This window comes from Meriones unguiculatus, chromosome 9 (genome assembly GCF_030254825.1).
Source record: "Meriones unguiculatus strain TT.TT164.6M chromosome 9, Bangor_MerUng_6.1, whole genome shotgun sequence".
Taxonomy (NCBI): domain Eukaryota; kingdom Metazoa; phylum Chordata; class Mammalia; order Rodentia; family Muridae; genus Meriones; species Meriones unguiculatus.
Window position 1 is genome coordinate 4,424,270 of NC_083357.1, and position 27,489 is coordinate 4,451,758.

The 27,489-nt window shown below is 41.1% G+C and overlaps 2 protein-coding genes across 30 annotated transcripts in view; one reads left to right on the forward strand and one right to left on the reverse strand.

Moving 5' to 3' along the window:
- Slmap (sarcolemma associated protein) overlaps positions 1-11,419 on the reverse strand; it is a 119,777-nt gene extending 108,358 nt beyond the window's left edge. For 25 of the 28 annotated variants that reach the window (XM_021656021.2, XM_060390741.1, XM_021656018.2 and 22 more), the window contains exon 1: positions 10,899-11,418. In XM_021656021.2, coding sequence (XP_021511696.1) covers positions 10,899-11,096 — 198 coding nt within the window. In that variant the 5' untranslated portion in view covers positions 11,097-11,418. Of the gene's footprint in view, positions 1-10,898 lie in introns of all 28 variants that reach the window. The other 3 variants (XM_060390730.1, XM_060390727.1, XM_060390732.1) reach the window with 1 other exon arrangement.
- A 60-nt stretch (positions 11,420-11,479) lies between these two features.
- Dennd6a (DENN domain containing 6A) overlaps positions 11,480-27,489 on the forward strand; it is a 117,529-nt gene continuing 101,519 nt past the window's right edge. Inside the window, exons 1-2 of one of the 2 annotated variants that reach the window (XM_060390744.1) lie at positions 11,480-11,613; positions 23,114-23,202. In XM_060390744.1, coding sequence (XP_060246727.1) covers positions 23,161-23,202 — 42 coding nt within the window. In that variant the 5' untranslated portion in view covers positions 11,480-11,613; positions 23,114-23,160. Of the gene's footprint in view, positions 11,614-12,521; positions 12,673-23,113; positions 23,203-27,489 lie in introns of those variants that run through there. The other variant, XM_060390743.1, reaches the window with a different exon arrangement.

The following is a 27,489-nucleotide window of genomic DNA, read 5'->3' on the forward strand; positions in this document are numbered from 1 at the left end:
CACAAGCCTAAGTGTTAAAAATGTGGCCTAATGGATGGTACTTTTAGGAAATATGGTAGGATATATTATGAGACGTGAGCTTGGAGAATTGTATGTGACACCACTCATTTCTTCTTTCTCATTTTTGTTCTCTGGCCATGAAGTAAATAGCTATGCTCAACCAAACACTACATTCATGGAAAACAACAGCAACAAAAACATAGAAGTACACAAATACTAGGAAAATGAACAATACTTTTGAATGAACAGTGGGTCATTGAAGGAATCAAAGAAGAAATTCTAAAATTCTTAGAATCAATCAAATGAAAACAACAGCACAATTTCCCGGAACCTAAGACACAGCTAGAGAAGTTCTAACAAAGACGTTTATATGTAAATGCTCACATTCAACGTTTAGAAACAGCATAAAAGCCTAACAACACACCCTAGCCAAATTAACAAAAGACCGAAATTATAAAGTTAGAGATGAAAAGAGAGATGTTACAAGTGCCAATGATATCCAAGAATCATTAGATAATATTTTGAAAGCTATAGTCCAATAAATTGGAAAATCTAGAAATGGATAAATTCCTAGATACATGTAATCTACAAATTAAGTAAAGACATAAACAACTTAAAAAGACCCATGCATGACAAATGAGACTGGATGTTTATTGAAACAATAATTTTAAAGTCTCTCTATGTACACACACAATAGCACACATATGCGTACGTGCACGCGCGCATACACATACACACATACATACACACACACACACACACACACACACACATATCAAAAAAACAAACTCAGAATTGGAAAGATTTGCTGCTGACTACTGTTTAACTTTTACGAAAGAACCAACAGCAATACTCACCAAACTGTTTCACAAAGCAGAAAGCAACAGTGCCAATCTCATTCTAAGAAGCCAAGATCATACTGATACCAAACAAATGAAGGTACAACCCAAAAGGAAAACTACAGACCAACTGCCCTGATTAACCCAGAAGCAAAAACTCTCAGTAAAATTCTTACAAACTGAATCAAAGAACACAGTAATAGTAATAAGACCATGCATCATGAGCAAATTATTTCTTCCCAGGGATTTAAGTTTGGTGCAATATATGCATATTAATAGATATATTATTCCATATAAGTATACTTGAAGACAGAACTCACATGATCATTTGATAGAGTTCAATATCCCTTCATAATAGAAGTCCTAAACATATTAGGATAGAAAGAGTACATGATAAAGATAGATAATAAATATAGATGGATATTCTAAACCATAGAAATTAAAAATCCCTACAATGAACACTTTAAGACTATAGAAACTGGGAATTGGAGAGATGGCTCAGTAGTTAAGAGCACTGGCTCCTCTTTCAGAGAACCCAGGTTCAATTCCCAGCACCCACTTGGCAGCTCACAACTGTCTGGAACTCCAGTTCCAGGGGATCAAATACTCTCACACAGATATATGTGCAGGCAAAACATCAATACACATAAAATAAATTTTTGTAAGAAATTCAATCAATCAATCAAAAAAAAAAAGACTGAAGAAATTGAAGTCACAAGATGAAGGAAAGGTCCATCCTCCATGCTCATAAAACAACAGAATATTGTGAAAATAGACGTATTCTGAAAGGTGCCCACCAATGCAACACAATCTCCTTCAAAATTCCAGTAATGATCTACACAGATATAGAAAAACAATCCTAAATCCATATGGAAGACCCTACGTAGCTAAACAATCCTAAGCAGAAGAGTGATGCTGGAAGTGTCATAATACCTAAAATCAAGTCATACTAGAGATAAAGCAAGAAAAGCGGCAAACAAAAAAGAGCAGCACAGTACTGGAATGAAAACAGACATGTACACCGGGTACAGTGACACATGCCTGTGATCTCAGCACTCAGGGAGGCAGAGGCAGGTGGATCTCTGTGAATTCGAGGACAGCCTGGTCTACTAAGTGAGTCCAGGACAGCCAAGCCTATACAGAGAAACCCCTTGAAAACCTAAAGAAAAAAAAAGAAGAAAAGAAAACAAAAGTGTAAGTCAATGAAATACAACAGAGGATGCAAAAAATTCACATAGCAAGATGCAAGTCATACATAGGAAAAACTGTCAGACTGGTCCACAAAGGATAATGAGAAAATAACATGTCCACTCACAGAAAACTGAAATTAGATGTGTATTTCTCACCCTGAACAAAATTCAACTCAAAATGGATCAAAGACCTTAACACAAGATCTGACATTTTAAAGCTGCTGGAGGAAACATAGGAAAGACCAACTTTAAGGCAGAATCACAGAGAAGAACCTTCTGAAAAGTGTTGCATTAGCCAAGAAAGTAAACACAATTTCTGACAAATGGATTACGTGAAACTAAAACAGCACTACCCAGCTAAGGAAAAAACGAAAATCAACAGAGTAAAGAAAGAAACGGCCTACAAAATGGACGAGAACTCTTTGCCAAACCTAACTTTACAAAAACCTTCCAGTAAAAACAATGGGCCAATAGTGAACCAAACAGACAATTCTCAAAAAAACACAATGGTCAATAATTTTTTAAAGATGTTCAACACCTGAGCTATGAGAAAAATTAAAACTGCTTTTAATGAAGTGGGAAATGCATCTCAGAAGTTAATCTAATTGGGAGGGGAAAGAGCATTGCTGTCAAATCTCTGAGGCACTTGAGCGCCTGTCAGGGATAGCGGCTGTAAGGCCTTCCAGCTCTGCCACCCTGGGGTCTCTGTTCCATTAGCTTCTGAGGTGCATTTTCCACCATGCATTATTCTCTTTCAGGCCATTCCGCCTTAAATGTTTCCTGTTCCCGCAGGCTAGGATTCACTGCTCTTTTTCATCCAGCCTGCAAAACCCTACTCACTCTTTAAACAGTGATTTAAAAACAGCATTCTCTGTGAAGCTTTCTTCATTCCTCCCACATTTTCTGCCCCCCTTCCTGGAGGAAGCAATACATGGTTTTCTCAGCTCCCTGGAAACAATGATTCACAGATACTTCTACTGGTATTTGGGATTCTAATCCTTTTTTTATAAAACTATCTACTGGGCTCTGGCCTGCACTTGCAAGCATTAGATACCGTGATGCTGGTTGGCCTGGAATACATAGGGTCCCAATCTAAGTTCAACAGTAATTAAAATTAATACTTTATTTTTCTCAAAGCAATAGTGTTACTCCCTCCATGTCCCTGCAATCATCACAAATCCACTGGATCAGCAGAATTTTTACACACTTCTCAGGTTCAGATTAGGCTTTAAAGTATCTTTACCATTTCTTGATCCCCACATTAAAACTCTAGCACTGCAACTTCTCAACAGCATCAGAATTGGTCTTGAGAACAAATATTTCTCCATCTACTAAACTTATTAAAACAAAGGTCCAATCATGATTAAGATATTCACACTAAGGAAACAGAAAAAAAAAATTCAAACTGCACTGTAATTCAAAGCAGGAGATGTAATCCCAGAAACTGGGAGGGGGAAATAAGATTGCAAGTTTGAAACCAGCCTGGACATTATGACAGTCTCAAAAAAAAAAAAAAAAAAAAAAAAAGGCATAGTAGCATGCATTTGTAATCCAGTACTATGGATGCAAAAGACAGGGGGCTGCTCGGGGCTCACAGCCCACCCAGTCATACCTAACTGTGTTCACGTGCTGAAGAATGTCCCAGATCCCCATGCTCTCCCTCTAAACTAGGTGCTTAACACTCCCCAAGTCCATGTAGCCCAGGATTGCCTTAACTTGCAATCTTCCTGTCTCAAGAGATTACAGGCATGCACCACACCTTATCTTTCAAGCATAAAAAAATGTACATAGTCAAAATGGAAGAAGGGGACCATTGGGGCAGACAACAGAAGCGATGGATATGAGTAAAGTACAACTACATACATGTACGAAAAAATACCATTACGAAATCTATTCTTTTGTATGCTAAAAAATTTTGTCAAAAATAAATTTTTAAAAATTTTGCTAGATGGGGTCACTGGTATTGCACCTCCTAGAATGGCCATGGAAAGCTAGGTTCCATTTCCAGTATTGCATTAAAACGTTTGTCCAAGGCTATTTTATTCATTTGCACATGTACCTAAACCCCAATCTAAGAAAAACAGCGGGAGTAGTGGAGTGAGTTTAGAAAAACATCATCTACCTAGGGAAATGATTACTGGATTCCTTCAGTTGCTGAAAATTTGTAATGGTCAAACTTTTGTTTATATACCATAAACAAAAGCTTAAATTGCCTTTTAATAGCAAAAGACATAGCCAGGAATGGTGGTGCACACCTTTAGTCTCAGCCCATGGGAGGCAAAGACAGACACACCTACATGAGTTCAAGGCCAGCCTGGCCTACAAAGTGAGTTCCAGGACAACCAGGGTTATACAGAGAAACCCTGTCCAGAAAAAAAGGCAAAACGACAGCCAGCAGAAAAAAAAAAAAAAAAAGGCAGCTAGGCATGGGGCACATGGTTCTACATGAATTAGAGGCTAACCTGATCTACATAATGAGTTCTAGTACAGCCAGAACCACATGGTGAAACCCTTGAATAAAAACTAATGAAATTTAGAAGAAAAGGAAGAAGCAGCAGCAGCAGCAGCAGCAAAAGACATAGTTTTATTACAACTGTTAAGTCCATGAAAGGTTCAGAATAAATGTCTAGCACTTTTGGCTTATTATTATTCCATGAGTTTTTTTTTTTTTAAGGTCAGACTGCAACAGTTCTACCTGCTTCCTAAACATGTTGTACAGATAAAAATAATATTTAAAAACATAAAACATACTCACCCAAGAAAGTATTATTTTTGTCTGAGAATGGATATAAATATACTAGTTCAAAACTAATATCACTAAAAACAAGTTTATATAAAAACCCAAAATACTTGGCAAGATACTTGCATATTTCAAGTTCTCAATAAGTAATAATCTGTACAAAGAATACACATGGGTAATTAAGTCCTTAACTTCAAATTGAAAACTAACTTGAATGACCTTCTGCGCTTCAATCCACCAATGGTTTGTAGAAACAGACTGCTGTATTGTTCACTTTTCACTCATTCAAACATTTATAGAGTGCCTATTCTTTGTTCTCAAGAGCTCACATCTGCAGAGCAACAGGGCATTTGCATTACACTTATTTTGTTGTCTATGTCCCATAATGAAGTTATAGACAAAATTCTATAGGAGTAGAGAGAAAGAAGTTATCTATTCTTCAGACAGTCAGGGAAAGTTTCTCCCTGGAACTCGGCCTTAGGGATAAAAGGGAAAGGTCATTTTGGAAGACAAAAAAACAGAAAAGGCACTCCTTTTCAAAAGGAACACTGAGCACTGTTATAGTCCCCATTACTCTAAGTTTTATATGAAAGAAAAAAACAGGAACAAAAGAGGATATGTCTGTGAAAAACATTTTAATACTAAAAACAATTAATGGAGAAACAATCAAGATTTTTTTGAGCAAGAGTGTGGAATATTTATCTGCCTATAACACCCAGAGGGAAGAAGGAATCCCAGAAAGTTCTTAGAATAAACACCACCCCATACACACCCTTTTTTTCCTTTGGAAATTCTGGAAAATGGAATTAGGGCCTCATGCATGATAGGCATGCATTCTATCATGGAGCTACATCCCAACCAGTCATATTTTCCTTGATTCAAATATAAAGTAACTGCCATTAAGAACCAATTTCATGCCAAACTGAGCAGTTCGTACTTACAGTCTAAGCCTAGGGAGATTAAGTCCAGCCTGGACTGGATACTAAGTTCTGGCTAGCCTGAGCTATACAACAAGATCTCGTCTCCAAAGCCTCCAATTACCAAACAATAATCAAGCTCACAATCTTTCTACTTAAACTCTTAAATGACAAACATTTTACTTCGCACTCACCAGAGGACAGATCTTAGGCCAATATAAATACCATTCTAAAAAGCCAAATAGGCGCCTAAGATGGTAAAGAAGTAACTCAAGGCCAGGTGTGGCAGAGCACACCTTTATTCTCAGCATTCACTAGGCAAAGCTCCATGACAGCCAGAGCCTTTTGAGAGCCTGTCTCAAAAAGCCAAGAAGAATGAATTTAAGGAGTAAAGTCAAGCTAGACGGGAGGGGACGATTAAGTATATAAACTACTCTTTTTCGGGTGCTTTGCCTCCATATAACACTGTGTATCGTGTGTGCAGTGACTACAAAGACCAGAGAGGGCACTGGACCCCTGGCTGTGCAGTTAGAATAGTTGGAAGCCACTATGTGGATGCTGGGAATCAAATCTGGGGCCTTTGAAAGCGCAACCAGTGATTGTTCTTAATAGCTGAGCCATCGTCTCTCCTGGCAGGAAAAAAAAAGCAGTATTTTCTTAAAGCCTTTTATCGATCCTTTGTGAATTTCACATCATGCACCCCAATCACACTCAACTCTCCATCCCTCCACATCTGCCCTCCACCTTTACAACTCTCCTCCAAGGGAAGAAAACAAAACATGAAAATGAAAACAACACAAATCTCGCTGTGGAAGGGGCGGTGTGTCTTGGTGTGTCACACAGGACACCCTTCTGCCTAAGCAGCTTTACCTGCAAAAGTTCGCTGCAATGACGCAAAGGCCTCTGGCCTGGGCGACACTGTCAATCCCCACTGGAACTCCTCCAGTATATCCTGCTGTTGCCCTGTGTCACGGAGATCCTGCCCCTTCACACAATCCAGCAGCCCACAGGCAGCACAGGTGTTGGGGTGAGCCAACTCAAAGCCCTGGATCTGGGCCTGGGTGGTAGCTGAGTTGGTCAGCCTGCCAGTTCCCCCACATCCATGCCCCCAAGGCCAGCTCTCCCACTTTGCCCAGGAGAGGGACAGGGGCTGGCTCTCCTGCCCAAGCTGAGTTTTTAAAAACCCATTACATTAAATATTTCATGAGTTTTCCGATATTGCAAAAAGTAACATGAAAGGAAATATACGTGTGGTTTGGAAATACAATCTTGCTTCCTATACATATTTAAAGTAATGCACCTTAAGTATAACCTATCAGATAGACAACTTTCTCACAAAAAACTAGCGTTTCTCAAAGAACTTTTACTTCGTTAACAAAAAAAAAAAATCCTAGAAATCTATTAAAACATACAAACGAAATAAAAATGAATATATACATAACTGCTATTCTCCCAAAGGCTGCATCTAGGGCCTTAGCAGTCATGTTTAGACAAGTCAAGGGAAGAAACAATCTGGCTTTCTTCTGTTGCAATGACTTCTTCGCAACGTCCCTGGAACACATAATATCTTCTTTTTTCTATGCCTTTTCCTAAGCAGTTCCTCCTTCCCAAAACTCCTCTCCTTTGATTCATTCTTAACTCCACTTGGCCTTTTTTCTAAGTCCTTCAGTCTTGCTGAATTTGCATTTCATCCATGAACTATACAATCCACGTAGCTATCCCTAATCTTCAGTTGTTATAGAAATCCTACTAGACACGTTAAACTAATACAAATTAATCTGTTTGTTTGCTTTTGGACATTTAATCATTTTCATTTCTACTGTCACCTGGTGTTTGCAGTAACAAAATCACATCCTGTTTAAAATGTCATAGTCTTGGGATGGCAGTATTTATGAGGTTGACCCTGCAGATAACAAGTCAAGAAGCAAAACACCTGTGCCCAAATCATGGTTCTACCATTTATTAGCAATATTTACTGAGGGGTGTTAACCTAACCTAATCTCCCTATCCCTCAATTTTCTCATATTCATAAGGGAAAAATAAGCACCTACCACACAGAGTTGAGGATTAGGTTAACCTGTAAAGCAGTGGTTTTCAGCCCTCCTAATGCTGGGACCCTTTGATATAGTTCCTCATGTTGTGGTGATCCCCAACCATAAAATTATTTCATTGCTACTTCATACTATAATTTTGTTATTTGTATGAATCATAATGTAAATATGCAGGATATCTGGTATGAGATCCCAAGGGGTTGCAACCCACAGGCTGAGAACCACATTTAGAAGAGAAGAACATAGGACATAATGGCACAAATCAAGCTGTATTTTCTTTGCTCCAGGCCCCCACGGTATACAACATTGCATCACTTTTCTTAAATGGTGACTTTGACAGTTTTGTGATCGCCAGCCAAAACTCTCTGGAATTCACTAACAAATAAGGCCATTCAAATATGTTCATGTATAATCCCTTCTGTGTAATTACCATATGGATAGATTTACTTGCTTAGTGACATTTCTGAATCAATTGAAGAATTATCTATTATCTGCTATAAAAATTGAAGAGCTTGGAGTCCACAAAGAAGGCAGCTGTCAACAACATCCCTAGGATGAACTAACTGTAAGACTAGTGAACACACTGTGGCAAAATCATCATTCACTCTCCATGTAACATTAAAAAGTATCACCTATGCATCCCTGATAACTCAAGCCCATCCAAGATTCTATCTTCTTTCACTTGATAAACTCCAAGTTTACTTCAAAGGTAAATTCCCAAATGTGTAATCTGCCTACATTTTGCCAGTTATCTAAAGTACACATTTATTTGCTGAATAATCAAAGTTTCAAACAACCAGGCATGGTGGCTAATCCTTGTAATCCTAACACTGAGGAGGCAAAAGAGTACACTGCCTTGAGCAGTTTTAGAAACAGATGAGAGAAGACCATGTCTCAAAATTGCAAAACACATGCTTCAAGTGCATATTACTTCTTCCAGCTTTTACTAGGCCTTCCATAATGGCAAATGCAGAAATGCTCTCCAACAAAGTCAACCAAAGGGCACATTACTCCAGTTTCCTACCTCCAAGGCAAAATGCCTATTGGGACAAAGTTATCAACTTCACTAACTTCTATTTTTTAAATTATTTCTTTATCTGCCATTGTATTAAACAATTTCTGGGCTTAGGAGGTAGCTCAGTTGGTAGAGTGCTTTCTTAGCTTGTACAAAGGCCTGGGTTCACTCCTCAACACTAATAAACTGGCTGTTTTGGCAAAAGCCTGAATTCCCACTTATGGGCATGTACTGAGTTTGAAGAGTTCCTGTCTAAAAATGAAAAGAAATGTCTTATTAACTTCCCCAGACTCCCCAGCACAACAGAAATCCACAAACCACTGTTTTTGGTTCACTCTTCCCCCCACATCCAAACATCCCCCGCCCCCACCCAGTACGTTGGTGAAAATAAACTCATTAAGTAGCCCAGGCTAGACTCAAACATGAAGCATTCTTCCTGTCCTGAGAGGTAGGCCTACAGGTGTGTGAACTGCGCCAGGCACTATTTCTCAAAACAAGAACTGCAGTTGGCAAAGCTGTGTACTGTAAGCAAATCTGTCCTCTGATTAGGCTGGACCTGTTTCCCAAGGACATAAAAAGGTAACAATGTAGAAGCTGGTTGAATTAAGGCACTAGTAGTCAAATAATGTAGAAATTCAATAAAGAACTCTACACCCCTTTACAAAGAATCAAGGTCATCTAAGAATGCACCTAAATGTCAGCTTTCAGGAAGGAAAGAAAGGTGTCTGTTACTTGGGTTTTTCACAGGTTAAAGAGTATCTCCTATAACAGAAAAAAGTTAGCGCACTGTCTAGTTCTCACCCTACACACAGACCAGGTTATAGGCATTATGCAAGCACATAACACTTAGGGATCTTTTTCCTTCTTTTAAAAATATATAGTTTATTCATTACTTCCTTCCTGCAGTAGCTGCACATACACTACTTTCTTCCTCTAGAGGCTCAAGTTTCTTTAATTTCAAAACACCACTCTTGAAGACAAATTCTTTAAAAAGCAAAACAAAAAAAAAGACTTGATCATGTCACTCAGGAAGAGGGGGCAAAAAGTCAGGAGACAAAATTGGAGACAATCCTATTAGTCTTATGTAACTTACTTTGAGTTGGAATTAATTCAGTAGTTTTCAAGTAAAACCTTGGGTTTAGGCCCAAAGACGATTTCTTTAAAATATTCTCCATACATACACAGTTTTGAAAAACTGAAAGGATTTTTTTTCAATATAAACAACTAGCAAGATACAGTGCCAAAATAAACAAGCTAAAGTGGATTAAAAGTTAAAAGAAAGGCCAGGCCTGGGGACCTTTAAGCCCAGCACTTGGGAGGCAGAGGCAAGCAAATCTCTGAGTTTGAGGCCAACTTGATCTACAGGATGAGTTCCAGGCCAGCTAGTCCCTGCCTTAAAAATATAATATAATATATATATGTGTGTGTGTGTTTTATATTATATATAATTGACAATATCGGATATAGTTTAATAAGCTAATATATTAATACTAGTTTTTGCATATCATTGTATAACTATACATTACCTACCAAAGAAATTAAAAAGTGACTTTCAAAAGCAATAGATTTCTGTTCATCCAACTTGTAAACAAAACTCTGAAAACGTAATAATTCCAGCTTAATTAAAATGCCTTTAATTTTTACAAATTACTTCATGGGGCAAATATGTATCAACCCTTACAAAAAAATTAAGTTTGCAGTCCAATTATCGCACCAAACAGGCCCTGAATCGAAATCAACTACAAGCTATGTGTTAACTCCATTTCACCACAGTGACACTTGAGCCTCGCTGTAACAGTGGCCACAGATTCCGGCTTTGCTTTGGGAACTGCTGCTTGCTTAACCAAGCACTAGACTGTGGAGTCACCTCTCCAAAAGCAGGAGGTCAAGTTTCACTATCTACTTTTCCTAAACGAATTAGGGTTTGGGATTTCACTGGGAATGACCAAGTTATCAGGAAGCCATCGCCCTACTGAGACATTTAATAACAATACCTTCTCTGTTTTCCATTCAACCACTTCGATTAAATTTCCACTAGAATTCAGATGCACAAAAAGCTGATTGCATGGCCTCGCAGAAACGCGTCCTCTGGGAACAAACCCTGAGATCCTGCATACGTTATTGTAAGACACTGTAGTGACATTACCTTGCTCGTCTTGTGATCGAACCAGACCAGAGCATGGTTCCTTGACAGCACTTTGCAGTCAAAGGTGGCATTATTCTGCGCTGGTCGGCAGCGGGCCACCGAGCGGCCGATCTTGATGGGCTCGTCCAGGTAGACATGACGCTCCTGAAACGGGTGCGAGTTCGGGCGGCAAGTGAAGATGGCCAAGGCTGACGGCATCGAGGACAGGCTGGGGGGTTGTCTCTACCGGGGACAATGAGGAGCTCCTCCGGGTTCGGAAGGCTCTTCACAAGCTTATAGCCCTAGCCCCCCAAAATTTTTAAATTAAAACAGACTGCGCATTGTCTAAGCATAACCAGTGAACATCAACAACTCTTCAACTGGGCAGGAAGACAAGTCAGCGCAAGCCCCATCACCTCCTTCAAAATACAGAGACTTCTTGACCAAAAAAAGTCCCCAACTGGCAGCTTTCAGTCTATCTTCCCTAGGAAGAAAAGGCTCAAACATTGGGCAGCTTCGGCCGAGAAAACTCCGGGAAGACAGTTCGGGGACGGGAGGTATCCGAGCAGATGAGTCACACACCAGTTCTCGGGTTTTGTTTGCGATCCCGGCCGCTTCTCCCCTTCGGTAGCGGAAACGGTGCGGCACTGCAGCATGAAGAGGGCTGGCTCGGGGCGGTCGGAAGGTCCTCCGGGCGGCCGCCGCCGGGGCTCAGAAGCCGCGGGGCTGACAGGAGGTGAGGGGACCGGCCGAGCGGGCTAGAGGGCCAGCGGGCCGGGGGGCATCGCCCCGCTGCGCCGCCGCCGCCGCCGGGAGTGGCAGGGGGGCCCGGGCCGCAGGGAGCCGGGCCGCGACCCCGGGCTGGGGCGAGCGACTGAGCCGCGAGTCCCGGCACCGGGCGGCTGGCCCCGCGACCAGGGCGGGGACCCGGCTCGGCAGGCCGGGGCGGACAGGCGCTGAGCCCGGAGGCCGGGGCGCCCGGGCCGGCGGGAAGTCGGTCCCGCGGAGCTCGGGGCTCGGCCTGCTCAGCACGCGGGCCGCCTCGCCTCAGGACGTCCCCGCGAGGGTCGCATGTCGGGGGCCGGCGGCTCCCGGAGGGCGGCGGTGCGTGGGGGAGGGAGGCTGGCCCGGAGCGGGAGGGAGAGGCCTGGAGGCCGGCGCTGGCTCCGCCGCAGCCTCCGCCGCGCGGCCAGTGCGGCGAGCTCAGGCGGTGGCGGCCGAGGCAGGAAACTTCGCGCCCTGGTCGGAGAAACAGCAAAACAAACGGCGGTCAGGAACCGGTGCCCGCTCGCTCAGCCCTCGCCCCCTCGCCAGCCCGGCCGGCCCGGCCGCCGGCCACGACCTCGACCGCGGCTCCTCGGGCAGGCTGCGGGGAGCAGGATCCGGGACGCAACGCCGGGGCCTCCCTCCCCTGCCGCCGCCGCCGGCCCCCACCGCCGCCGCCTCAGCTTACCTCGCCAGCGCTGGCCGCCATAGTGACTCTGACTGAAACCTACCCGGTGCACCGCCACGGGAACGCGCACCCTTTTCAAGGGCCCTCCTGCGCCGTCTCCCGTGCCGTAGTCCGGGGAGGTCATGTGGGTGACGCCTTGGAAGCCATGTTTGTCACGGGCGCAGAAGAGGGCAAACTCGTAGCTAACGTGCCTCTCGGCGCCATCTTTGTTAAGGGCCAGGAGCTTCAGCCCTCCGGACCCCCTTAACGACCATTTTGGTTAAGGGCAGGAGAAACTTTGAGGGGTTGAGTGTTTCGAAAACACACGGCGGCAACTTCCTGATTCAACTGATGAGTAAGAAGGTACCAACATTTTACTAAATGTATTCACTGTAGTTCTCACAGTAAATGCTGACACGTAAAGAAGATAGATCCGGGCAAAAGAAAGCCTCAGCAGCAGCCATCGCAGCTCTGGGCAACTGAGTCACTCCCCACTGCCCTACCGGTGACCGAACAGATCCCACAAGTCCCTGGATTTGATAACACCAGGACTTTCCTCTGCTAAACGCTATGTGAATTCCATTTCGAATTCCTGTCCTTTCACTGGTCCGACAGTGTTTCTCAGGATTCCTGTGTGTATTCTGACCTGGAATTAGTAACAGAAAGTTTTGGGTTTTGCTGTTGTTGTTGTTGTTTTGGGTGGGGGAAGAGAGGCGGGGGATTGTGGGTTAGAGACAGGATTTCTCTGTTTAGCCTGGCTGTCTTGGAACTCTGTATGTAAACCAGGCTGGCCTCGAACTCAAAAATTCACCTGTCTCTGCCTCCTGAATGCTGGTATTAAAGGCATGTGCCACCACTGCCCGACTGGAGACCAGAAAGTTTTAAAACACATTTCCAAACGGGGATCGAAAGTTTCTAGTGGGAAAATATGGGGTATTACCCAACTAACAATCCTGACATATGTGTTAAACCTGAGAATCACGAGAAGAAAGACCAGTAATATAAGGAGTCATTGTTCTAAAGAAGGAAAAAAATGTGGCCAGAGCTGAATGAAAACCTTAAGACAGTAGAGAATCTTTTAGACTCAGTGTTGACTTCACACTTGAGATTTCTGTGATCACAGCCTTCCCTGGGAAACCTGGGACTTCTTTAAACTTCTTTCGGCCACTTTTTGTCTTCTATAACATATAATAATACATAACTTCATGGTATCAAACCACATTGTTCAACAGAGCATTCGTTCCATTGCTTCTGGGGTTCTAGGCCTAAGCTGAGTCCAGGGGACACGGATGAACAGAGCCTTAATATCTGCTCTCTGCTCACATAACCAGCGTAGTGGGTTTGAGAATGAAGGAATAAAATAAGGTATATTTTATTTTGATATATTCAGAACTCAGGGACACCCTTCTGGAAGAAGTAACAAAAACTGAAAGAAGATTGAAGGACTACAATAAATAGGGAATTTGCTGAATGGTTTACTGAATTTCTAGGAAGAGAAATGGCAAGTAATAAAATGAGCCTGTTAAAACAGTACATCAGTGTGCCTGGCACAGTGGCTAAGTAAATATTTAATGTGTGAATGAAAATCAGATATTGTTATTATTAGAAGATAAAGTAGGAGCAGCACAAAGTGAATGGCAAGAATATGTAATGCATTATAAAAGCGTGTGTGTGTGTGTGTGTGCGTGAGCGCACAGGCCCACTTGAAGCTTAAATTCATGGTAATATGAGTGTCCATGACCTGACCTCTCACACTTTTTCATAGTTCTTCATCATTTCAACAAATACATGGGATAACTACAGTATCCTGGGTGTTTTGACCTAGAGAATAAGGAAATGCTGAAGAGTTTTCATTTTTGCTTCTGATAACTTTTAGCCTTAAAAACAATAAAGCAAACCAGGTGTAGTAGAGCATGCCTGTAATCCCAGCCCTCAGGAGGCAGAGGCAAGTGGATTTCTGAGTTTGAGGTGAGCCTTAGTGAGTTCCAGACAAGCCAAGGCTACATAGTGAGACCCTGTATCAGTAAGATAAAAAATTTTTTCATAAGTCTCTAATGAGTTGTGTGCATGAATTATGAACTTATTTAAGCTTTTTCCCCCACTTGGGACAGGGTTACTCTGTGTAGCCTTGGCTGTCCTGGACTTGTTGACCAGGCTGGCAAACTCACAGAAATCACATGCCTCTGCCTCCCCTAGTGCTGGGATTACAAGTGTGCGCCACCGAGCCTGGCTTATGTAAGCATTTTTTATTTATTTTATAAACATTTAATTGAATACCCACTGGGAAACAGAAGCTCTGAAATGCCCTGAGATTTCAAAATGGAAGAAAAAAAAGAATCCCTGAGTTTCTTATAATTTAGATGAAGACACAATAAGATTCTTGCTGCATTTGGAGTAACCCTGAAACAACAGGAACATGGGAGAATGATCTAAACTGGAACTTCAAACATGAGGAGCTGGGAGCAGAATGATGACATAATATTTGCATGGCCTTAGGTCCACCCCAGCACCACAAAAAGAAAACAGCAACCAGCAGTGTTGGAGTAACTCCGTTAATCTGGTACTAATGAGATAGAAACATTTAAGCCAAAGCAATATCCCGAACAAAGGACTTGAGACTGAGAAGACACAATGTCCATGGAAGTAGAAGGAAGCCTGTATTACCGGAGAGTGAGGAGCAAGAGAGTGAGTGGGAAAGGAGTCAGAAGTCAGAGAGCTGGTAACCAGTGCGGCAGACTTCAGAACATTTTCATTTTCCTTCTAGAAGGTCAAAGTAAATAAAAAAAAAAATAAAAAATAAAAGTTGCATAATCAAACATGATGTCTTTTACCATTTATGGTAGGTTCTCTGTAAATGTTGTTTTATTGTTGTTACTAATAGAATTCTTTTAGCTCTCCACTTACAGTAAGGAGCAAGATGTTTTATCTCTAGTTTGTGTCTAGAGAATCTTAGTCATAAATGTCAAATCAAAAAGAAATGTCTCTTTAGTCAGTACCACTGTACTGTCTCCCAAAAACAATGTTAAACAAAGAGAGTGAGCTTTCTAGCAAGGAAACTTGGAACTGCTGCAACCTGCCAGAGTAAAGAATCCTACCCTACTACGTGGGGCACTGGAAATGCCAAGTGCATTGAAGGCGTTCTTCACCCACTGTTATTTGGCAGGCACAGAAAAGGCTTAAATTAAGAACTCTCATACATAAGATATTTTGAATTGTAGGCCATGTGGGTGTTCCTTTCTCTAGCCATACAAAATTTTAATTGAATTAAAAACATTCCAGGATTTTAAAAACTGGAATGGTAATATTTCATGGTGGTATAGTTCTCGTTTCCTTTTAATTTTTTTTTTAATGTTTTTTATAGACTGGTAAAATTGCCACTATTGTGGTCTAGGCTATTTTTGTTTGGTTTTTGTTTGTTTGTTTGTTTGTTTTTTCTGAGACAGGGTTTCTCTGTAGCCTTAGATATCCTGTACTCACTTTGTAGACCAGGCTGGCCTCGAACTCATAGTAATCCACCTGCCTTTGCCTCCCCGACTGTTGCCACCTTGCCCAGCTGATCTAGGCCACTTTTCAATCTTGGAAAAATGAAGATAAAATTGTACATTTATTATCACAGTACCATTCAAATGGGTATCATTTTCATGACAGATATATTGGGGACAGTTCTGTAAATTCAGTTAGTATATAGCCTTCCATCATGGCCTAATTGGATTCCGGCTAATTACTTTGGATACAATAAGTCATGGAATGATTTACATACTTTCCAGGCAGACATATCCAAACCTCTAGTATTGAAAGAGAACATTGTCATCTACAAAGTTCACCTTTTTTATTACTATTAAACAGATACTTTAAAAGATTTGTTTACTTTTAGTTTATGTTTTTAAATTCTGTCTGTAAATATGTATGTGTACCGCTTGAGTTCCTGGTACCCGAAGAAGCCAAAAGAGGGCTTCTGATCCCCTAGAACTAGAGTTAATAGGCAGTCATAAGCCACTGAATGTGGGTGCTGGGCCCTGAATCCAGGAGTTAAGTGCTCTTAACTGCTGAGCCTTCTATTCAGTACACATAGGTCACTTTCAAGAACTCACAATTGAGCTTTTAAAAATAACTACAAAATATGTAATGTTTTAAGTAGTTTACAATTTTGTGTTGGGCCACACTCCTAGCTATCCTGACTTCAGCCTGTGGGCCACAGGTTGGACTCAGCTGCTAAGTAAGAAGCCAAGCATACTCAGATATCAAAAGTGTGAGCATTAGTATTTTTAAAGACACATGCTGGTATATTATGATTGAAGCTGAGCCAGTCATGGTAGTGCACACTTGTAACCTTAGCACTGTGGAGACAGAAACAGGAGGATCAAGAATTCAAAGCCAGGCTGGACTACAGAAGGAATTCAAAGCTGGGCTGAGCTACACAAGACCCTGTATTTAAAAGGGGGAAAAAGTTGATTTTCTGCCCATTAAGAAAGACTCTCCTCCTCAGTGGAAACACCCATCGTTTCCCAGGTGTCCAGGGTGGAGTTGCCACCACATTCCAGAAGCACTGCTCATCTGTTTTGCTTTCCCGGTTCTTCAGGAAATAAAAGAAAAATAATTACCCAAAGACAAGTAAAGACATTTATATTTCATTCAACACACTATTCCTGCAAATATAAAAAGAGGGAATCAGAGTATCAACTCCAGAAAGAATCACAATTAATCTAACTCCTTCATTACACAAGCAAGAAGTCTGAGACCCAGAAAAGAAAATGTTATTAAATCTGTAGTTACTATCTTGTAACATTTCTATACTGTAGCATTGACCCTATTTTATAGGTAGGGAAATGGATCTGAAGGCTCAAACACTAAGATTTTTCAATGATAAATCCTAAATCACCATACACACCCAGAATAAAAATAAAAATAAATCTTTAGTAATTTTTCTTGATTGATAGGGATGTATACTCCGTGGTTATTCAAATAGAAGTCCTCTCAGAACACTCCTAAGTGCCAAGTCTGGTACTACTAGCAGTTTGTCAGCTCTCTCCTTCGACATGTTCTCAGCCATCTGAGGCATGCCCTCTTAAAATTCTACAGCAGTTAATAGAGATGGAAAGTCAACAGTAAGAACCGTTTTTCTAAAAGTGACAAACAGTTGATATCGCTAACAAAAGTCGTGTGCTGGGAAGAAAAGAAGGCATGAAACTGGGTTTGTTTTGTCACTCTTATGTAAGGCTCATTTTGATTATTGAAAGTGTCCTCTTGCCTTTCAAAACTAACTTAAGAATGTTACTTGGTATGTGGCAAAGGCTTAAGAATAAAGGGGCTGGGTCACAGAGACACACGAGGCATTTTCTTTCTGAATTTACTGATGTATCTGATTTCTTTCTAAATATCTTCATTCCCAAGTAAAATACCAGAGACACTGTTTATATGTGTTCATAACTAGTGAAAGGTGTTTTAAAGAATTATATTTATATTAAACTATGGCATTCTGAAAATCAGTTTTTGTTAGTAATTATTTGTGAGTCACTATTTAGCTCCGTTGGACTTTTAGAGATATACATCGTTGCTACTGCGCAGCACTGCCTTCTCACTGAATGGGATTTCTGTCTGGTGCTGGACTTTAAGGATCCCTAGAAAAGATGAGGTGGTGTGGAGTGGAGAGGTCTGTACCTGTAGATGGGTATAGCACTCTAGAGCACCTCTCTTCCTCAGTTATCACCCGCCTCCCACAAACCAGAACACTTGGCATTCAAGCATTGAGATGGAGTGGGAAGACCATCTATGGAGTCTTTACAAACTGTGGATACAGATGGTTTCACGTGTGCACAGCCTGTGTGTAGGGCCTGTGCTCAGATGCTTGGAAGGACTCCACTGTCTTGACATTTTCTGTTACTTTTTTAACAAGTGCTCTCTTCATCTGTACTCAGTCCTCAAATTATATAGCTGATCCTGCTTTAAACATACTGCTTCAAACTCCCAGCTTCCATTGTTGTGTATGTCTAGCATGTTGACAACCTTTTGAAATGCTGTGGGGAAATTAGTGGGTTTTTTTATTGTTTTTTGTTTTAGGTTTTTTTTTTAAGATTTATTTATTTTATGTAGATTATTGAACTCAGGACCTCTGGAAGAGCAGACAGTGCCCTTAACCTCTGAGCTATCGCTCCAGCCCCTTGTTCTAGTTTTGAGACAGGGTCTTACCAAATAGCCTAGGCTGATTTCAGACTCTCTATCTTCCCACCTGTACCTGTTCTTGAATTCTGGGATTATGGGTTGGATAGCACCACGACTAGCAAACGTTATTTTTGGAAATAGGGGATGGAAAGATAGCTCAACTGCTGTGGTAGTTTGAATGAAAATGGCCTCTATAAGCCCATCGGGAGTGGCAATATTAGTAGGCATGGCCTTGTTGGAAGAAGTGTGTCACTGGAGGTGGGCTTTCAGGTTTGAGAAGCTCAAGCCAGGGCCAGTGTCACTCTTTTCCTCCTGCCTGCTGATTCAGATAGAGAACTCTCAGCTACCTCTACAGCACCGTATCTGTCTGCATGCCAGCATGTTCTCTGCTATGACAATAATGGGCCAAACCTCTGAACTGTAAGCCATCCCCAATTGAATGTTTTCCTTCATAAGAGTTGCCATAATTATGATGTCTCTTCACAGCAATAAAATTCTAAATAAGGCAGCTGTAAATGTGTTTGCCACACAAGCTTGACAGCCTAAATTCAAACCCACCAAAAACTGGAAGAAAAAAAAACAAAACAGCTCCACAAAGTTCTTTGAACTCCACATGACTGTCATTGTAACAGAAGAGTGTTCTTTCCACATCCCAGTTCCCAAAATAACAACTCTTTATTTCATGAATAAATGCCTAGGCATAAGCTTTGGGTTGTTTCCTGACTAACTTTTAACTTATTGCCCGTTTGTTCTATGCTATGTGTGCCACATGGCTGATTACCTCGCCTCAGTTTAATATATTTATTGGTGAATAGTCCATTAGACTCTAGTTAGCTTCTTGACCCCAGCAGAGAGAGACCTTTTGGTTTTCATAAAAGCTTTAAGCCACCATAACTGGGCAGGTAACAACCCTCTAAGCTATTTCCCAGATACACACCCCAAGTTACTTGTCATAATTGTTTCTGCCTAAGCTGCTTCTATTCCGTCGGGTCTCATGGCCACAAACTCATGGTTCTTGCTGCCCCACGGAGTCGTCTTCTCTCTGGCTTCCTCTCTCTCTCTCCTCCCAGCCTCATGGTCCCTCTCTGACCCCAAGCCTGGAAACCTAAGCTTTGCCTACTTCTCTTCTGCTCAGTTACAGGCTTCAGCAACTTTTTGTTGTTGTTGTTGTTGTTGTTTAGGTTTTTCAAGACAAGGTTAACTCTGTGTAGCCTTGGCTGTCCTGGACTACATTTGTAAACCAGGGTGGCTGGGAACTTACAGAGATCTGCCTGCCTCTGCCTCCCAGAGTGCTGGGATTAAAGGCATTCACCACCATGCCTGGCTTTCAGCAACTTTATTAACCAATTAGCTTTGAATTAGGTGGAGTAAAATTTACAAAACAAAGGCTGGTGTGTATGAGGATATATTTGTCTGGGCAGCAACCAGACAAATATATGAGGGCCAGTAACTAGCACTAGAATTTATAGCGCCAGACCAACCCCAACATATATCCATCTTGTTCAGAAACAGAGGCGAATCTGCCTCTGACTCTATTCTGCCAGAACTCCCACCTCCTTATTTCCTGCGTCAGCTAACAGTTCTTTATTGACAAGTGATGCTTCCATACAGACACAAGAGATTCCTCCTGTATGTCATGACACATTTAACCCCCTATACACGCCTCATTCATACACATACACAATAATAAAATTTTTAAGAAGAAAATGAGAGTGAGAGTAATATAGAATCAATTCAGAATCTCTGTTCACTAAAGTTTTGCATTTCAAAGCATGTTCCAATCTTTTTATTGTATAAGCATAAATTATGTATTGCAATACAATTATAATAAACATGTAGTTCCCTGATTCAAAGTTACAACCATTGTACATGTTCTCAGTCTTTTGACAGTAAGTGTGGACATCATAACATTTCACCCATAAACAGATCAATAAGTATTTTCTAATAAGAATAGTCTCCGAAATGACCATAGTTTTAAAAAATATTTTATCATTTTCTTTTACTTTTTACATATGAAAAAGAGAGGGTGTTGGTGGTGCTTAAACCCGGAGACTTCTGAATCTAGTCAAATTCTCAACTGCTAAGCTACATCACAAGCCTCAAAGTATTTTGTTGTAAATGTAGAAAAGTTGGAAAACCAAAGGAAACAAAAATTTTTTTTGAAATATAAACTGGGCGTAGTGGCACACACCTTTAACTCTAGCATTTGGGAGGCAGAGGCAGGCAGATCTCTGTGAGTTCCAGGACAACCCAACCTATATAGTGAGACTCTGCCTTGAAAAAAGTAATTAATTAATTGTCAACATGCTAGACATACACAGTAATGGAAGCTGGGAGTTTGAAGCAGTATGTTTAAAGCAGGATCAGCTATATAATTATTAAGTAATCATAATCATATCAATTAATTAAAAATAAAAATGAGGAAGTATCCTTAATACCACTGCCTCAGGCTGTCTAGAAAAACAGAGACTATCTTGTACCTATTGCTTTGTCCACATAGTTCAATGCATCTTTGCTTGGTTTATCCTCACACAGAATATTTTTCTTGTCTGCTGAAATAGGCAGAATAATGGCTCCCAAAAGATGTCCACATGCAATCACTGTGTAAATGTATGGTTTTCTGTGCCTGCCCTTCCTTTGAATAATGACACAGAGAACTTTAGACTTATTAAAAGCTTTAGGCACAGTAACTGGGCAGATACTCAGCCATTCTACCCTGATAATACTGACCTACTTCCTAGCCCATGTGGCCTGTTACCTGTCATCTAAGTCTCATCCTGACATCTCTTTTTTTTCATCCATGTCCGTATAGTGACCCCTCCCTCTCTCCCTGGTCCCCATCTGAGACACTCTCACTGAGCTTAGAAGTGCCTTATCCTCTCCCTCCAGCTATTGGTTGTTCAGCTCTTTTTTTTAACCAATCAGAAGATGATGGAAAACAAAGTTTACAGAATAGTAAGACAGGAGGTGCTTCCTAATAATGACAATAGCAAAGCCCCATATGCCTGCAGGGCACAGAAGTCAGCATTTGAAAACACAGTGCACAAAACACTAAAATATCTCCCCTCCCCTTAATCCAATAAACGACTCTTTCTCTTACAATAACTATATACAATAAGAACAATTATGAAAACCAGGTAAGAATTATATTCACAATGTCCAGTTCATTTGTATTTGGCAACATTGGAGAAAGTATTCCACTATCTGTCCTATCTTGTTGAGTTCAAAGTTCTGTTTATAATTGACTTTCTATCCTAACTTGCATTTACCAACCTATAAATATCCTTTTAGACATTGAAACATTTTTTGAAGTCCTAAACAATTGTGAGACAAAACTAGTCTTCAACCCTATCAGAGACCTGAGAAAGATAAATAATCCTGAGTGAACATAAAGAGGAGGCAGCTTCCAAAACTATAGAAATGCCAGAGATAGCTTGTAAAAGATATTTGTGTTTTGGGGGGATTTGTATAATCACCAGCTCTAACTCCTAAATAAATAATGCAGAGACTTATTAAAAGTATTAATAAGGTTTAGGCTCAATAACTGGGCAGATACTCTTGCATGCAAGTCTTCTAAGCTAGTCTGACTACTTCCCAGCTACGTGCCCCAAGTTCCTTGCCATGTTAGTCCTGTCTGGGCTATTTCTCTCTATCAGCAATATCCTTTCGCATCTTCTTTCTTTCCTTCTCCTCTCCCCTACCTGACACTCCAAGGCCAGAAACAGAAGTCCCTCCTACCTATCTCCTCTGCCCAGAATTAGCTATCTAGCTTCTTTATTAACCAATCAGAGATCATTCAGAGCAAAGTTTACACAGTATTGATCAGAGTACGTGACAGTGCCCTTGTCTGGACTGTAACCAGATCTTGGGGCCCAGAAGTCAGCATAGAGCACCAGACCAACCACCAGCAACAGCTGGCTTCCTAGACAGTCCTCCAAGGTTTCTCCACAATGTTGGAGCATCTATCTTTGGCCTTCTGGCCCAATATAAGTCAGACTTTTCTGAGATATAGGAATTATGAAGGACTTTGCTTACCTTGTCCTTGCAAAGTTCAGCAGTTAACCTTTGTGTCCTGCTTGTCCACAGCTTGAATAGTATTCTGTCAGCAGTTGAAGCAAGGGCAGTGTTTTTGGTCAGTGGCTAGCTTCCCACATTAGAAGCAAACTCCATATGGAGGTTCTTTAATGCCAATCATCTTCATTGAAGTAGAATGGGGGTGCTGCCAGGAGCTGATGTATCTCATTGTCTAAAAAACTATTTATTAAGGAAACATCTTTAAATGCCATATTCTATAGATATAGCACATATGAATAGGCAAACATTGCTTGTTTCTAGCTATTTACTTTTTGTGTAATTCTGAAAACATGTACAGGAAGCTAAACAAAGCATATTTCTGTGATTAACTAAACTGGTGTCTAATATGACCGTAAGTTCGACTGACTACTAACTTGCATTTCTTAAGTAGCCTAAACAGTTCATCATAGTAGCGTTTAAAGACTACACTTCACATTATATTTTCATGAGTTGCATAAGTATACTACCTTAAACATGAGTTGAAACACTGTGTATAGTGTTGTAGCAAAATATAATTTTTTTAAAGACGTGGGTTTTTTTTTTAAGATTTATTTATTTATTATTTATACAGCATTCTGCCTGCACGCCAGATCTCACAGTATATGGTTATGAGCCACCATGTGGCTGCTGAGAATTGAACTCAGGACCTTTGGAAGAACAGTGAGTATTCCTAACCTCTCAACCATCTCTCCAGCCTGAGATTTTACTTTCTGTGTGCATTTATTTATCTTTCTTTTGCTGCTTTTTAACTTAATGTATTTTTCCATGTTTAGTTTTCTCTAAACTTTCCTCTAGGGATTGCCAGTTTTAAGAATTTAACATGGCTTGGTCTTTTTAATTTTAATTCAATCTCTCTTTGTGTACTTTATTACCTGTATATTATTTCTGTCTAATTTTTTTTTTGTAATTAGTTTGTAGCTTTTAGTGAATGTAGCTTTTAGCCTTTATATTTTTATCTTTAGCTACTTTGCTTCTTTCATTTTTCTGTTTTTGCACTTAAGCACAATTCCAAACATACTTAACTGATCAGAGGTTCGTCTGTGCTCAGGTGGTCTTGGATTTATTTTGTGTGCTACTCCCTTCTGTTTAGCCTAGCACCTGGAGTGGCTGGCTCAGCCATTGCCCCTCTGCCAGTTCTGGCTACTGTATTCTGCCTGCTGGTGCGGCAGAAGCAGCACTCTCTAGGCTGGCATGAGTTCCCTGGCTTGCCCAGGACCATGTGCCACCCTGGGCTGGGCTGCCACTCATGATCTCTGTTCACACCAAGCCTCACAATCATGGAAAACAGCTGGCAGCCCTGTTTGATGCAGCCTTGGCCACTTACGTCTCTCTCAGCATAGTGCACACAAGGCCACCTGGGTACAGTCTTTGCAGGACTAGTTTAGCCAGTCCAGCAGAGATCCAGCTGCCTGCATGGCAGAACCCGGGTCACTCTCCCTGGAGGCCCGACCCCTTCCCTGCAGCAGGTGCTGGGCAGCTGCCAGGTGTGCCCCTAGTTCCCGCCAAGGGCTGCAGCTCAGAGCAGCACTCTGAGGGTAGTTGCCTTTCCAACCCATGAACGCTCACAAGCCCCACAGGATGATATTGGGCCAATCTGCCAAGCTTGGGAAAACTAGTAGTGGTTTGTCCTGAGGGTCTATGCCCCACACTGCTATGGGCGGCTTGAGGTTGCTGGGGGAAAAAAAAACAAAAAAAATTTGTCTTCTACCCAGGATTGCTCTAAACTTGGATTTCTGTCTTAGTTTGGATTATATGCCTACCACTTTGGATGCCAAATGTAAATGTATGGTTTTCTATGCCCACCCTTGCTCTGAACAATGAAGTAAAGACCTTTTTATTTATTAAAAGCATCAGGCACAATAGTTGGGTAGGTACTCAACTATTCTAGCCTGATAATACTGGTCTACTTCCCAGCCATGTGGCCTTTACCTGACATCGTACTCTCCCCTTGGAACCTTCTTTTTCATCTGTGTCCAAAAGGCTACTCTTCTCCCTCTATTACCTACCTGAGACCCTCTTATTGGACTTGGAAGTCCTGCCTTATCCTCTCCTGCCCAGCAGTTGAATGTTCTTTATTTAACCAATCAGAAGGTGATGGAGAACTATGTTTACAGAATACTAAAACAGGAGATGCTTCATAATAATGACAGTAGCAAAGTCCGGCCTGAAATCAGCTTTTGAATGTAAAGTTGGGGGGTGGGGACGACATCACTCTAACATCCCCTGGGATGTACAAACATGTTATAGTACATGGAAAAAGAGATTTTGCTGATATGATTAAGGTACAGAAGTCCAGCTAAGGAGATTATTTTGGATTATCTGAGTAGGCCTAATTTTCATCACACAAGACCTTAAAAGTGCAAGAGAGAAACAGAGTAGGTCAGAGAGATGTGGCAGAGGACTCAACCTCAAGCAGCGGACTTTGTATATTGAAGAAGGGAGGCCATGAGCCACAGAATGAAGGAATCCTCTGGAAGGTAGAGGGGTAAAGAAAGTGGTGCTCCCCTCCAGCCTCCAGAAAGGGACACAGACCTGCCAACACCTCAGTTTTAGCCTAGTGAAGCCATACCAGATTTCTGTTCTCTGGGATTTTAAAATAGTGAATTTGTGCTATTTACCCTATAAATTTGATATCTTCTGGTAGCAATGAAAATCAGATGTACTTACTTTTTTGTTTTGTCTGTGAAATGCTAGTCTTTTATTCTTTAGAATATCCTTTCTAGGTGATTTTCGGTTTCTATTTGGCTTTGAAATAATACTAGTTGATGCACTGAGAAAATAAAAAAATAAAACCCTTAGGTTTTTTTCTGAAAGAGAAACTAGATCATTGCAGTGTAGGGGGAGAAGCAGGCTGCTGAATTTATAGACTGTTTACAGATTAGTAGGATAGGAGTAGAGTGATCTTCCAGCCTTTTAAGAAATGGTACTTGGAATTATGGAGCATATATTTTAGGGGGAAATTGTTTACCCTTAACCTCCCTTAAAGATCTTTGAATTTATCTTTCTAGTTACTGGCACTAATAAAAATTTGTTGATTTGGATATGACATCTTGACCAAGGACTGTGTGGCCTCTGTACTATAAACATTGTAAGGGCTCTGTTTCTGCTTTCTGTTATTTTATCAGCACCTAGCACAATTCTGGACTGTTGTTGAAAATTAAAAATGGTGTTGGGCTAAATATCATTTATTATTTGTCCTATGATTATCACAGCATCATTATTAAGCCTATCACAATCAAATAGACCAGACTCCTGTTAGATTTTATAATTGCCTTATTTACCTTGGGCTGGGCAGATATTTCACCTACACTGTCTCAACAACCTTACCATCCAACTCCCAGCCCCCATCCAATGCCATCTGCCTTAACCATCCTCATCTAGGCTACCTTCCATCCATAATCTTATAAATACTTGTTTATATTTTTCATGTTGGTGCTTTCTCATCCATGCCATTCTTGGAGTCCTTTCTCCTGACCTACGTGGTTTCTTCTCCACATTCACTCATTAATAGCGTCCTCCTTCCTCCTCTCTTCCGTCCATCTGTCTGAACCTTAGCCATGCCTACCACATTGTGCCCTTCCCAGATTTTAGGCCTTTTAATGAATCAGTGAGGTGTAATGTCTTAGGCAAGTTTACACAACAAGAATAGGTCCATCAAGGCAGGAACCAGATCTTCAGGGCCAGTAATTAGCATCAAAATAATGCATCAGACCAACCCCCAACACTGGATCCATTATACACAAGTAAATATTTGCTCATTGGTTTACTTACTATTTCTTTTCTGTTGAATTGCTGGGGATCAAATCCAGGGATTTGGATTTGAGCAAACTAGGTAAGAATTCTTTCACTGAGCCACACCTCAGGCCATTGACATTTATTAAATGACTAAAGTTTTTGTCCACAGGAATGTAAAGTCAACGTTTCATAAATGATTGAGAAAACCAAGTACTGTACCGAATAATAAGAGGGGGAGAGCAAGGGAGAAGGGCAAAAAAGTGACCAGAGGAGTGGAGAGAGGGAGAGAAAGAGAGAGAGAAAGGGAGAGGGAGGGGGAGAGAAACTCTCTCTAGGGACCCTTTTGCTATGAATATGCTTTGATGAGAATCTTCTCCCATGATATGTGATTGCACTATCTAAATGACATTCTGAAGATATTTTTGTGTTCTTGTGTATGTGTGAGCTCCTGCTAATAGCTCACAGCAAGTAGGAACAGGTTGTCAAGAAAAACAAAGAGCACTGTGGTTACTTCCTGTTAATAGCAAACCTTAAAATCAGTCAGGCAGGTAGGTAGTCCATGATGAGCCACTGTGCTAATGACAGATTGTGTGTTATGACCATTAACACTCAGGCGGAGCTAGTTTTGTAAAAGTAACTTTTATTTGCCTGACGGAAGCTTACTGCCTCTGTCTGCTAACCTCAGTCTAGTCCTGGAAGCTTCTAGCCTCCATACAATCTAATCTAGACCTAAAATGGTTTCAGCCTCTGAGACTTACTGCTGAATACGCTCACCCTTTCTAACTCTTTCTGAACTTTTGCTGGCTGGTTCAACTCAGTTGTTCTTGTTCAAACTCCTCTCCAAGTTTACTGATTCAAACTGGCTTTTCTCTCAGCTTCTGACTGAATGCTCTGCTTGGCCTCATACTAACTTTGGCAATAAACTCTAATCTTCTGACTCGTTCTCATTCTCTGGCTTGTTCTATCTCTTTTGTGTTGTTCTCTCAAGTTCTCTTTTTCCCGTCTCTTCTGGTGAGAGTTGGGCATATCGTATCCTGACATATTCTGTCAAATCTTTCTCTTATTTGTCACTTTGTCTGTCCCTCAATCAGACATCACTTTCAAACATTGGTGCATCCTTCTACAAACTAACTTAACCTTCAATGTTTGGGATTAAAGGTGTGTACTAAGGGCATATCTGTATTCCAGCTAGAGTAGCCATGTCACTGGATT